Source organism: Onychostoma macrolepis, chromosome 08, assembly GCF_012432095.1.
Source record: "Onychostoma macrolepis isolate SWU-2019 chromosome 08, ASM1243209v1, whole genome shotgun sequence".
NCBI lineage: Eukaryota > Metazoa > Chordata > Actinopteri > Cypriniformes > Cyprinidae > Onychostoma > Onychostoma macrolepis.
In genome coordinates this window covers 16,660,591-16,673,947 of record NC_081162.1, presented here as the reverse complement: position 1 = coordinate 16,673,947, position 13,357 = coordinate 16,660,591, and the positions used below count along the sequence as shown (strand labels likewise).

The following is a 13,357-nucleotide window of genomic DNA, read 5'->3' as shown; positions in this document are numbered from 1 at the left end:
ATATATATATATATATATATATATAAATGGTAAATATTGAAATTAACAATACTTCTACAGCTTTCATTAATCTTATTGTTACAAAAGTGAAGTGTTACCAGGTCTTCTGGTAACTAGGTGCCCGGGAGGGACCGTCTTCGGTTCACTTAGCTTTGTCGTGGCCACGAGATCTTAATTTGTGGGAACGTCATATTAACTCGTGGGAACGTAATATGTAGTGGCCACGAGATCGTTTTGTCGAGGGAACGACATCCATTTCTCTTGGCCACGAGTTTAATGTGTAAACAAACCTACGTGACCATAGGCTACCGGACTGTAGGCAATTGCACGCGATGTACAGCATTCAAATTAAGTTCATCATGAATAGGCTAAATGTTACATAAAATGAAACTTTACCTACAAGAAAATATTTGTATCCATCCCACAGTCTTGCTAGCTGTGTGTGTCCATTAACTGATCGCCTTTTTCCATAATTTGTTTATTATTATTATTATTAGCCTATTATATTTTTATATTCATTTTTTTTCCTCTTCATTTCGATCTCTTTACATAACGTTCTGACTAGTTTTGTAAATAATCGTCATACAGCTTTGATTATGCGGACTGGAATTTATAGCCTATTGGAAATGCAGTTTAAAGGTTGAATTTAACATTTTTCTTTTTTCCCCCTGCAAATTAATAAATTAATTTATTATTATTATTATAGCAGCCTACTGCTTCGTTGAGGAATGAATCATTCACCTAGTTTCATTTGTAAGTGAAAACACAACACGCTCATTTATCATCACGCACTGACATAAATAGCCTACAATCATAAAGTATTGGCATAATTGTCAGGCGTTAACAGTATTTGCAAAATATATGGTAGCAAATAGCATAATTATACATAACGTTAATTGGGTAAAGCGATACATGAATTGAAAGGGGAAATAAAATATTATATTTATATGAAATAAATATAAAAATATAGCCCTAACAAGTTAATATTATATAATAATAATAAATATATAAGTATTAAATGAAACGTTAATAAAAATGTTTTATCCATCTCTGATAATCCCGGGTTGCTATGGTCACGTGGGTTTGTTTACACATTAAACTCGTGACCACGAGAAATGGATGTCGTTCCCTCAACATAGCATCTCGAGGCCGCGACATAAGGATGTTGTTACCTCGACAAAATGATCTCGTGGCCACGACATATCACGTTCCCACGAGTTAATATGACGTTCCCACAAATTAATATCTCGTGGCCACGACAAAACTAAGTGAACCGAAGACGGCCCCTCCCGGGCACCGTAGGTAACATCTGGTAAATCCAGCTCTGTGCAGCACGCAGCCTCGCGTGTCAAAAACAACGTGAGGTGTCAGTGATTTCCGCCTCTAGAGGCAGCTCTTGCACTGACTAATGACAGCGGACTCTAAGTCCCTCCAGCAATGGACGCAACCCGGAAAACTATCGGCATGAATTTATGATGATAGCCGATAGTTCTAGCAATCAACTATCGGTGCGGATTAATCAAAACTGATCAATCGGTCGACCTTTGCTTCGAATCAATGAGATTTCACAGTGGCAGAGCTACCCAGCACAGAAACCAATCAACCCAAGAAATATGCAAATAAGAAAATTAATCCAGCGTTTACAAATGTGCAATGTTAAATATTATTGTTAGGATCACTCTGGATTTAAAGGGTGGCATGATGTGGCACCGCTTATGATGTGCTTTTTGACACCAGTGCATGGCAAAACACACTCTTCATTCAAACCAACTTAAATTAGGTTAAAATGAATTAAGACTTTGATTACAACTAATAAAATAGACTATCTTACAAAGCAGCAGGTGTCGGGTTTGACTGACACGCTGGCTCTTCCATAGGCATTCAATTATTCAATCATAATTGTATAAACTCTATCAGTCAGTCCTCCAACACCCAGTGTATTACTCACAGACTCACGTCTACGACAGTAATTGCCACCTTCAATGGACAAATGTAATTAACACCGGCCATGCTAATTATTCTGAGAAACAATCCCACCTCAACAGCTCCCCCACAGCAGTAGTTACACTTGTTCATTAGCCGAAAGCATTACACCAGAGAGAGAGCAAGATTGTCATCACCCATGTTGGGTCATTTGGATTCGCAGGCATCTGTCTGATGGGACGGGAGCAGATACACAGATCTAAACCCAAAAAGAGCTCACATGAAAAAGGTGACGCTGTAAACGACCCTTGTGGGTGAAAAGAGAAGAGGCGACCCTAAAGAAAATGGCAAATGACATGTTTGTGTGCCATCTGCTCAACACCAAGGGAGGGCTGGTGAGGGGGTGAACGAGGGATTGGAAAATTTGGCAATGAGAGAGAGAGAGAGAGAAAAGGATGGATATGGCTGAAGTAGACTCAAAAACAGTCAACACATGATGGCCAACTGTCAAAAAAGTCTGTAAAACACCAAAATCTATCAGTAAAACAAGCCATCTGCCGTCACATTGTCATGTGACTTTTCATCGTTTCAGGTGAAGTTGATGCTAAACGAAAGCTAGCAGCCCTAAAGTTACTCAGGTGTAAAGTAAACACATGGCCACATCTACCAGATGCTGTTTACGTGACTGCTAGTGAGTTCACGCATTTATCATGTGAATCATCTGATGACACCAAGGCAGAGGAGTTGAAACTACTTTTTATCTTCACATACATACCATATATATATATATATATATATATATATAAAAGAATGTGTAAAATGACTGATAATGACATAAAATTGACATGACTTACTGTTATTGTTTTCCACAGCTTGAAAAAAAGTCAAACTTAGAAGCAGGAGAAAAAAAAAAAAAAACCTTGGCTCTTTTTTTTGCCACTTATGGAGAAAATGCTAGTGGTGTTAAAACCATATTTCTCACATCTTTTAGTTGTTTTTTTTTAACCTAGCTTCTGGATTTATTATATTCATCATATACACTATCTGCATTAAGAAAACTTGTAAGCCCTCTAAAAGCTTCTCTTAAAGCTCTCAAAAGGAACCGTGAAATTCCTAATAATAATTTAATTCCAAATCATGTTAACTTTTTCTATTAAAACCACAAAAAGACCATATTGTGCACAAGATTGTATAAGTGCATTTATTCAGCAAACAGAATTGCAATTTAGTCTCAGTAAATAGCAACTGATCAAATCATTGAACAAATGGTATAAATCAAAATTGCCACTTCTAACAAATACTACAGTTAAACCATAATTACTATGCAAGAAGCGAAGTACACTATCTGCCCTCAAGGAAAAGAAGAAATAAGTCTCAGATGAGAAAGAAAGCACTCAATTTATCTCCGCAAACAGAGGGCATTCCTTTCCAAAGGAGGGCAAGAGAAACAAATAAGAGGTGTGCATATTGGTGAAACAAAACATACGTAGAAAGTGAGCAACACAAAAAGGGTGCAGTGTATTCTGCAGCCTTTTCCGCTCTCTCTCTCCCTCTCTGACTCGATGCTTTGCTCTCCCACACAAGTTGATCCACAATCTGACTCTGCGCTGAATTTTAATCACAACCTCTCCTACACAGTGGCCCGATCATACATCCAAAACGAATCTCCACACCACACCAGCCTTAAAAACTACAGGAGATGCTGTACTGCAGTGCTCAACACTGATCCAATCCACCGAATGTTAATCTCCACACGCTCAAGCACACATCTGTATGCATCATGCGCTGTGATGAGGCCAGCTCAAGTGCACACTACAGGCGGGAGCGATCAGAGTTGCAACAGAGAGGTCGATTCCTCAGCAATGCAGGGAGGGAGACAAACAACTTAACTGTCAGCAGCACAAGGAGTGGCCCACTACACTTCTGTGCCATCTCTCTCTCTGGATTTGTATGGAGCACGTTGACGCAGCACATGCTGGGAATGATATTGACAGTCTTGAGGCTACTGACAGCTTTGCTCACTGTGGAAATCTTTTCAGAGATTCCTTTTCCTCCAACACGTTTTAAAACCATACAAGATATCAACAGCATCAGTTTAAAATGAACACCAGGGTTGTGCACCATTCACAGATGAATTGGTTTAACATTTTAAATTGCAATTCACTCCAAAATGAGGTAGTAAAAAGTATATACAGTAGAACTGCAGTTCAAATGTAATTCAAAATTGAAAAAAAAAAAAAAAAGGACTTATGTAGAAAGGCAAGACTTAAGGCCACTGCACACAGTCTAAAATTTTTGCACATTTAAAAAAATAAATACGACCTCACGTCGTGTCAATCACGTTTACACACTGCCTCCAAAACTTTAGTCCGATAAAAAAAAAATGTTTGGATCAGGTTCAATTTTCTGCGTTTTCGCATCCGTAGCATGCATTTTGATATGAAAGGATGAGGAATACGGAAAAATTGAAAAAAAAAAAAAAAAAAAACGCGAAAATTTCAAACTCAGTGCAAGGACCTTAACTTTTAATGTCTATTAGACAAGGTCTTGTTTGAAGGAGATGGATAGAGAGATATACTGATTGTGTACTTATTTGATTCCACATGATCTTAGCTAAAAGCTCAGTTTACAGTAAAATAAAAGCTAAACTTCCTGGAACTTCCTTGTTCGCTAGAAAACTTCACTGGCATAATCCAATCTCTTTCAAAATCAAGAAAAGTTATTACATTTGTGACAGATTTAGCATGCTAATTCAATCCCAGGTTCCCATGACATTAGCTTGTCACTCTGCCAAAGGCCCAGCAGCACGAGTCTGTCCAGATAAGAGTCTGTCGGTTTATGTAATGCTCAGGCTCGATGGCACAGCCAGCTGCCTGTCCGATGGCCTGGAAAGAGTCCTATTGTGACAGACTGTTGCACTCAATTTCAGTTTTGCAAGACAGACAGAGTGCAAACAAGAGCGATACCCTCTGAAAGGGGTTTTCTGTTCTTTGGTTCCCGACATTGTAGAGCTTAGTTCTGCACCAATATTACTAGTGTAATGTAAATGCTGTTAGAATACTAGTGTACAAACATCCAGAAGTAAGCTTTCCTGTAGCTCAAATAGTAGAGCACGGTGCTAGCAACGCCAAGATCATGGGTTCGATTCCCAGGGAAAGCTAGAGCTGATCAAATGTAAAAAACTGTAACTTGAATGCAATGTAAGTCGCTTTGGATAAAAGCGTCTGCCAAATGCATAAATGTAAATGTAAATGTAAATGTGTAGTTGAAATCATTATCCAGTGTCAGTGAATATTACGGTGCACACAGTTGTTTACTCATACTTGCTTTAAAGGATTAGTTCACTCAAAAACTGTCAGCATCTACACATCCTCATATTGTTCCAATCCTGAATGACTTTCCGCTGTAGGACACTAAAATATTTTGAATAACAATCAATGGGGTCCAAAAGAACACTAGAACTTTGGAACGGCATGAGGGTATATAAGTGACCATTTTTATTTTTAAGTGAACCATTCCTTTCAAATATATTGATTCCTATAAACTGTAGTCTTTTTAGTTAGCAAACGCACCAACACACAGTCTTAAAAACAGATTGAAAAATTGACAGTTCTCTAAACAGCCAGCATGGAGGCTGTGGAAACTGTTTTCTACAGTAGATCCTCAGCTATGCAGTAAAAGAGCCCTCAGGCCTGTACTTACTGTCTCTGCAGAGAGCTTCCCAAACTGGTAGCGGTGCCGTCTCTTTCTCGTTCCCTGTCTCGGTCCCTCTCTCGCTCTGTGGCATTGGCTCCAGCTGACAGGCTTTGGCCGAGCCTCATGTGCGTGTTGGCATTGACGCGCCGGTCCCGTGGTGGCACGGGTGGAGGTGGGGGTGGGGGAGCCGGAGTCGGAGCCGGAGCCGGGATGGGTATCGGGATGGGCCTGCTGTTGTGGCTCTGATTGGCGTAGATGTTGGTGGAGGTTGCAGCGTTGGACATGGGTGGCTGGATGGGGTGGATGGGAGGTGGAGGTGGGGGCGGGCAGGGCTGTCGGTCCAACCTCAGGTCTTTGTTCTCCTGGCTGAGCCGGTCCAGCTGCACTTCAAGCTCCTCAATGCGCCGCCGTTGAGTTTCCAGAAGCTTCTGTTGGCTCTCGATGATGTTGTTGAGCTCCAGCAGGTACTCCACCGCCCGGTTAGGGCTCTCCGGGCTGCCCTGCCCAGCATCCATGCTGATGGACACCTGCGTGACAGTCACCTTCTGCCGGGACAAGCTTCTGGGATCAGCCCGTAAGAGGAAGCTCTCCCCCCCACGTGGAGCGGGTGGGGGGGAGAGACGGAAGTGTGTTGGAGTTAGAGTTGAGTAACCAGAGTAAAATAGTCAGTGGTTTTAATCTGAGATTCCCTCAAAGTTAAATTCAGCTTTGGAAGTCACAGTACTGGAAAGCGATGAGGAAATTCCGTATTGGGAATTTGTATTCACATTCAAGGGATGATGATAATGTTAATGAGTGGATTTGTTTTTGTTTGTTTACGATTGGTGTGAGCAGGTGTTTGTGTATGTGTGCATTGCTATTCTTCTGTCAAATGTGCCATTTTTCCACTGCCATCAAGAAAATCATGGAATTGAGATCAAAGCCAGTTTGCAGAAATGAACTTCAGTCATTCAGCCAATTATTACTCTCATTAGGTAACGAAAGCGAACAAAAAAAAAAAAAACTATTTTGACAGTCACAGAGCATTCCCAGCACCTCAAGTCCAAGGTAAGGATGCGCCGCAAAAAGCCAAGTCAGCAAATATCCATTACACAGGAAGGAAAGCCGATTTCCTTTTCATCCATTTCTCTGGCATGCATCCTCTTCCGTTTCTCTTTCAAATGTGGAGTTGAAGCACTGCAGCTGTTTTCTGGCTGTCTATTCATGACTCATATTCCAGACTCAAGTGTTTGGGAGACATTTTCGTCAGGAGTCATTCTATTCCAGAGGCGATTGAGATGGAAAGGTAGAGAGAGAGGGACCAAAGTTCTTCTGATAAATCCACTGCAATACTAAATTGGCTTCTGGGAGGTGTGCGCATGTCTTTCAGAACAACCCAGTTCCCCTTTCTCTCTTCTTCGCACCCTCATTACAAAACCAAGATCTCTTCATTCAAGCCATTAATATTGCTCATCATTATGCATCGTAAGACATGGAATTAATTTTCCCACGCATGATGCATTTCAACTCACTGCAAAGTCCGTTCAACACAATATTTGGTTATTTCATAACACACTACTTCGCACCTTCATTCCATTATTTCTGAGCCCTAATCTCGCTTCAATGCAAAATCATTACATCTATCATTAATGTTTCATGCACGCATTTGTCGTTTACTCACGAGCGGTTTCACACTTATTGCCCAGACGGTCCTTGAAGACAATCGCGCATCTCCAACGCGTACAGCTGCGCGATAATGAGGCGATGTGTAGAATGCGTCCCAAAGCGATGACATCAAACTCGATTAAATCTCCAAATTCGACGTGCCAACGCAAAAAAAAAATCAAGGATTTTTATGAGTTTAAACCGAACAAATAATTATTGATCTTCTGTTGCGGTTGATCGCAACGCGTTCCTCCCGATCAACTGAAACAAAATCGAGAGGAAATACAATCCTTGCGGCAGGATGTCCACTGCCTGTCGAGTTTTATGTCGCTTTGTGTAATCAGCGCAAGGCGCTCAGGTCCCGAAACAGCTGAGACGCGCAATACAGCGTCCGCGTGCTCGTCCACACGGTGTCAAGCCAATGCGCGCGAGATCATTAAATAACACCCATGCTGATGGAGCACAGCTGTCACTATCATTTTTAAGACAATTTATGGAGACTGCGTTGCATGACAACTAATTAAACTACCCCAAACGGTTGTGTCTCCCAGTATGTAACGGATATCAAGACGTGTTGATGCCAGTGACTAAAGATATTCGTTCATGAATGAACTGCTCACATGTTGAACAGGCATGCATTCTTTCCTGATGCTCCCTGGACAGCCCTGCACCTGCCGCCCCTCGCCGCCATTCGGTTTCACCGCAGTGACCACATGTGTCTCGATCGCTAGTTTCGCAGCATGTCGATGATCCTCAGCGCCTCTCGTCGTGGTAAAGGGTGATGCAGGGGTTAAATTCATTTGAGTGAGTCAGAGAGAATATATTTTTCTTTTCAATCGAGGCTCTGACGTTAGTCCGAGCGTGTAGCGCTAGAGGAACATGCTGGGGAAACTGTATCCCCTTGGTCGGCCATCTTGGAACGCGGTAATATTAATTTCGATGGGAGAGTGGCTCCTTGCGCTGAGCCAAAATGAGTGCAGTTTCTCTCTCTCTCTCTCTTCTACACACACCTCAAGACTCAAACTGAAGGCTGTGTGGTGCATTTAATCTGCAGAAAAGCAAGCCAGCATAGGTTTACACATTGAGGCAACGTTGCTCATTCAGTGCAGTCCAAATTAAAATTTCTGCCAGCAACAGGTAGTCTACATTAATATATAAACAGGCTTTGCACGGTTAATGTGAGTTTAAGATGAAGATAGTGCCTAGTATGAATATTTTATTTGGGGTTATAATTTCTACTGCAGCAAAAACCTCGGACAAGTAGCTTTTGGCTTTAACAGCAATTTTAGGTTGTTCCATGTGCTGAATCACTCTCATGCTCTCACTGCTTTCAGCACCCACATTAAACCATCCATTTTTTTCTTACTTCCACCCACACGCCCTGCCCTCTCTTTCTCTCTCTCTGTGCCTTAGTCACGGCTGAACTGTGTGTGAGTGAAAGGGATGTGCTAAGCACATGCAGGACAAGGAGACCACTAGTAGCCTATGCTGTGGTTTATTTTATCATTAGGGCTTAATTGATTTATTTAATGCCAGTAAGATTCCACGTTAAGGGTAGAATTATGCTTCTGTCAACATTTTCCCAGTTGAATTCACCATACAATGCAGTGTGACATTACGTATAATCTCATGCCTGCTGTGTTGTACAACTTGTCTCAATCAGCTCTCTAGTTCAGTAGTCAAGGGAGGCAGTTATTTCAAAGACTGTTCCACTGTCAAAGTCATTCCAATAAATTACCACAAAAAAAACTAGTAAGCATGATGCCTAAAAATGCTGTCTAGGTAGGCAGGTCACTGGTTTTTGAAACAAAAACCACTCTGTGCTGACCTCTGGGTCCAGGATTAATCTTTACCCTGGCATTCTGCGTCACTAGTTCATCAGCTCACTCCAGATGCCCTCTTCTGAAAGTTCATGGAAAACGTGTTCACGCGTGAGAGTCTGCGCTCAGCACAGGCGAATTGGGCACGCTTCGCTCATATAGAGCATACTGATATCCACGGTTTATGTAAGAGGTGCATGCGGAGGAGAAAAGAGTTGCAGAGGGAAAAAAAAAAAACGGTGGATGGAGAGAAATTCATTTAATTTCTTACTCTCCCACACAGAAGCCTTAATTATTCGACCGCATAATTCTCTGTGCATTTTGATTCATCTTCATTGTAAAGTCTATCTGTCTATCTATCTATCTCTATATGTACAGTATCTATCTATCTATATGCAATCCCGTCTCTCTGTATACTCTTTTTCGCTACTCCTTTTCATTTTATCCCCTTACATCTTTCGATCCTGTTTTTCATCTCTCTTGTGCTCTTTTATGTGTCTGACACCAGTCATAAAAAGAAAGCTGGAGAACATTGTGAAGATCTGAGCTTCAAAACTACTGTCATGTTTTCAACCCTCCCCATCTCTTCCTCTCTCTCCCCACAGGGCAGCAACAGCGTTTGTTCTCTCATACTGAGCTTTCGATTCCCTCTTAAATGCTTTAGGAACATTTCCTATTCTTTAACTATTCATTCACAAGAAGCAGCGTGTTATATAAGGAGCTTCATCAACATGTCACATCGGTTTTACAGTTGATCTGATATTTGCTCTGCAGAGCTGTGGTGGCTTTATGTGGTCTGGTCCAATTGTTGTCTCGTTCTGACAGTGACATTAGCATTAGATAGCAATGGCCGTGCACCGTTAAACAAAGGGCAGGAGGGAGGATTCAACATGGACCAATAGTTGGGTTGTAAAACTAATAAAGTCACATTCCAATATTGTATGCCAAAACTATAAATGTAAATTTTATGTTTTCTGCTTACAGATCTGAAGGCTGCCATTAATGTCTGGATGGAAAGAGATGAGAGGACGAGTGTGTTTTCTTCAAGGTTGAAGGCGTCATAATGCACAGTTTTGATCAAGCACTTCACTAGAGGCAATCCTGAGCTGCGACATTACTGAACAGGGAAAACGTCCATTTTAAACATCCTTCAAAATGAGCTTAGGCATTGGTAGAACACCTAGTTATAGGTATAATATCAATACAAGTCAAAAAGTCATAAGTTTAATTGATTAACTAAATATTAGCAAAATGAAAAAAAAAAAAAAAAAAAAAAGTAATTTTGTCAGAATACACAGCAAATTGTAAGACATTAATGAACCAAGACACTTTTTAGATCCAGACAGAATTGATATCTGCCTTCCTCAATACCTGATCCAAAGCCTAGCATGATATAATAATCTTATTCTGGATAATTAAAAAATCCGATATTCAAAGTATTCATAAAACAGTAAGCAAAAAGTACACAGATAATCTATTGTGACTTCCAGTGAGATTCTCAAGTGCAAATCAAATGGACGCATCGTACTATCCCATGAGGCCGCGGGAGAAGAGCTGTGAAAAGCAGTGAAGCAACACAATTGATGCTGTAGGTCATACGACAATGACAATATGACAGATGTAGTACATTCAAATTACACATTCATACTATACACAACATACCCATTAATGGTCGCAAAGCACTAATACAGTACAAAATAAGTACCTACTCAGAAAGTATGCAATTTTGGATGCGGCCCATTAACCAGTAAGCACTGTGCTAATTTTGTAGGCTAAACTGTTAGCTTGCTAAATAAAGAATGTACTAATAAAATAAGGAAAACTAAATTTTTAATTTGACCATATTAGCCTCTGTAATTTAATGTGCTATGAAATTTAAAATGTAATTTCAAATGTAATTTAAAGTTTTTCATGATTAAGACTACAAATTTATTTCTAATCAGGCCCTGAATAAAGCATGCTAACCATCCAACTCCTTTAACCTGGAAATTGGAAATAGCAATTGGAAATAGGACATGAATTTACAATGGACTACAAAAACATCCTCATTTCTTAGGTCCACCACCTGCCACTGACACACATATAATATCCAGGCCAACTGCATAATGCGCAACATATCAGAGACGCTGTAATATACAGCCCTTGTGTACACGCCTCGCACTTATCGCCGATTATACTTCATATGTGAGTGACACAAACCCTCCTCGTCTCATCTGAAGCAGCCTGTAGCTTGCTGATTAAAAAGGTCAACATGACATTTCCCTGGTGCTCAACATCCAGCCCTCTTCTGCTTCCCTGAGCAGCACACATGCACGCCCCAGCAACGTGTCGGTTTTGTACGTTACATGCGCTCCCAGACTAAAAATAAAGATGTCGTGATCTCTCAGATACATACTATTGACTCTTAGTCAGCTGAGAGATGTTGAAATCAAGGGATTCAAAAAATCTGCTTTTCAAAAATGGCCAAATTCTTAATGTTAGCTGAGTTTTGAGTCCTATATGTTGGGGCAAAATAGAGGGAGGAAGGATGAGGCACAGCAGCCTCTGTTCGCCCTCCCGTTTCATAGTTAACATGGTGTAGGGCATAGCGTATAATTAGTGAGAGCAATTAGAATAGAGAGAGAAGCCTTCTACTGTTATTCCCACAGGCCTGCTCATACTCTGAAGTGAAAAGTGTGATAATCAGTTTCAAATGTATTTTGATGAATGCTAGTATGTGCTTTTGGAGCAAGACTCAGGAGAGAGAAGAAAAATAACAATTTTCTTCCACTGAGTAATAAGCATGAAGGACTGATCTTTAATCACCTAAATTTATATTTGAATTAATAAACATTATATTTGAATTTTTTTTTTCAAAAACCTGGTGTGGTACCTATGTTTAGCATTTTACGACAACATAAGTATAAGACAAATATCCAAGATGGTGGACGACAGAAATGCTGGATATAAATACATAAGTATATTTTACTTAACATTATTATACACATATATATATATATATATATATATATATATATAGTTCCAACTAATAAAATGCATTATTTTTGTGATGTATGACGTTTTTTGCGCTTATTGAGTGATGTTAGCTTAGCAAGATGTGCTAATATCAAACTCTATTTGTGAAAGAAAAAAAAAATGTTGTTAAAAGTTGCTGTCTGTGTAATGTGTTCCAAATCAGAGTTTAATAGGATGTTATCAGAGGGGTCGTTTACACAAAACAAAACCATTGCGTTTAAAATTTGCAGCATCTTAGACACAGCGTTCTAAAAACATGCCACTCAAGTTAAAATCATTTAAACTAAAAAACTGCATTTGTTTTTTCATTCAACTGCCCGTCATCTTGCATTTTTAAATGCAAAAAATGTTTTTACATAACGTTTTTTGGCATTCCAAAAACATGGCGCTCTAGTTAAAATTTGTAAAAAAGGTATCTCGACCCTGAATTATTATTTTTTTTAATTCCACTACCCTGCATCATGTGTTTCATGGATTTAAATGAAAAAACGCATTCTGTGAACAGCTCCTTATAATGTACTATATTTGACTATGTAGAGTAAACACACAGTAGGCTATGTAGGTTTTGGAACAGAGCTTAGGCCTATGTTTGTGTATTGTAGGACCAAGTGTTGTGTGATATTGAGAGAATAGTTTGGTATTTTTCTTCTGCAGTAGATAGTGAATATGTAGGATGCTGGATATTGTATGTGTAGGAGTTTATTCCCAGGCTGTTCAGTGATGTGTGCGAGTACTCGCCTGTTGAAATGCAGAGCCTTGAAATTCTGAGGGCACACGCTTCCTAGATGATTAGCGTGGTTCACTAGCAATCTCCAACAAAAAGCTTGACAGCTTTTTTCAGAGAGAGGCACTTTCCATAGCAATTTAAAAGAAAAATGTACTGTAGATTAATGAGTAAAACCAACATGTTGGAACACTGCTGAGAATCTAAAAGATAATTATTGGGCACATAGCATTAAAATCAAATTAGTAGCCATACCTAATAATACTAATATTATATATATATATATATATATATATATAAATAACACTCATCTGCTTTGTTCTAAAACCTAATGAGCTGCTTAGAGAAGGAGATTTCTGAATTTTTCTGTGAAAAAAAAAAATCTAATCTGTGTTTTTATAGCTACTTATTATGAGCATCACTATTAGCTTAGCAACATGCTAACACAACAAAAATAAACTGTGGCCTATGTAGCTCACTAGGCTTTGGAACCAGGCTACTGAGAGTGGAAATGAGTGAACACAACATCTTTTTT

The 13,357-nt window shown here is 39.8% G+C and overlaps 1 protein-coding gene across 12 annotated transcripts in view; it reads right to left on the bottom strand.

Annotated features, from left to right (window-relative positions):
• LOC131545256 (IQ motif and SEC7 domain-containing protein 2) overlaps positions 1-8,215 on the bottom strand; it is a 108,780-nt gene extending 100,565 nt beyond the window's left edge. For 5 of the 12 annotated variants that reach the window (XR_009272379.1, XR_009272378.1, XR_009272381.1 and 2 more), the window contains exon 1: positions 5,626-8,215. Coding sequence is in view for 5 of the 12 variants with exons in the window: in XM_058783909.1 (XP_058639892.1) it covers positions 5,626-6,134 (509 nt within the window). In the remaining 7 variants the exon portion in view is untranslated. The remainder of the gene's footprint in view (positions 1-5,625) is intronic. The other 7 variants (XR_009272382.1, XR_009272377.1, XR_009272383.1 and 4 more) reach the window with 4 other exon arrangements.
• Positions 8,216-13,357: the final 5,142 nt, after the last annotated feature.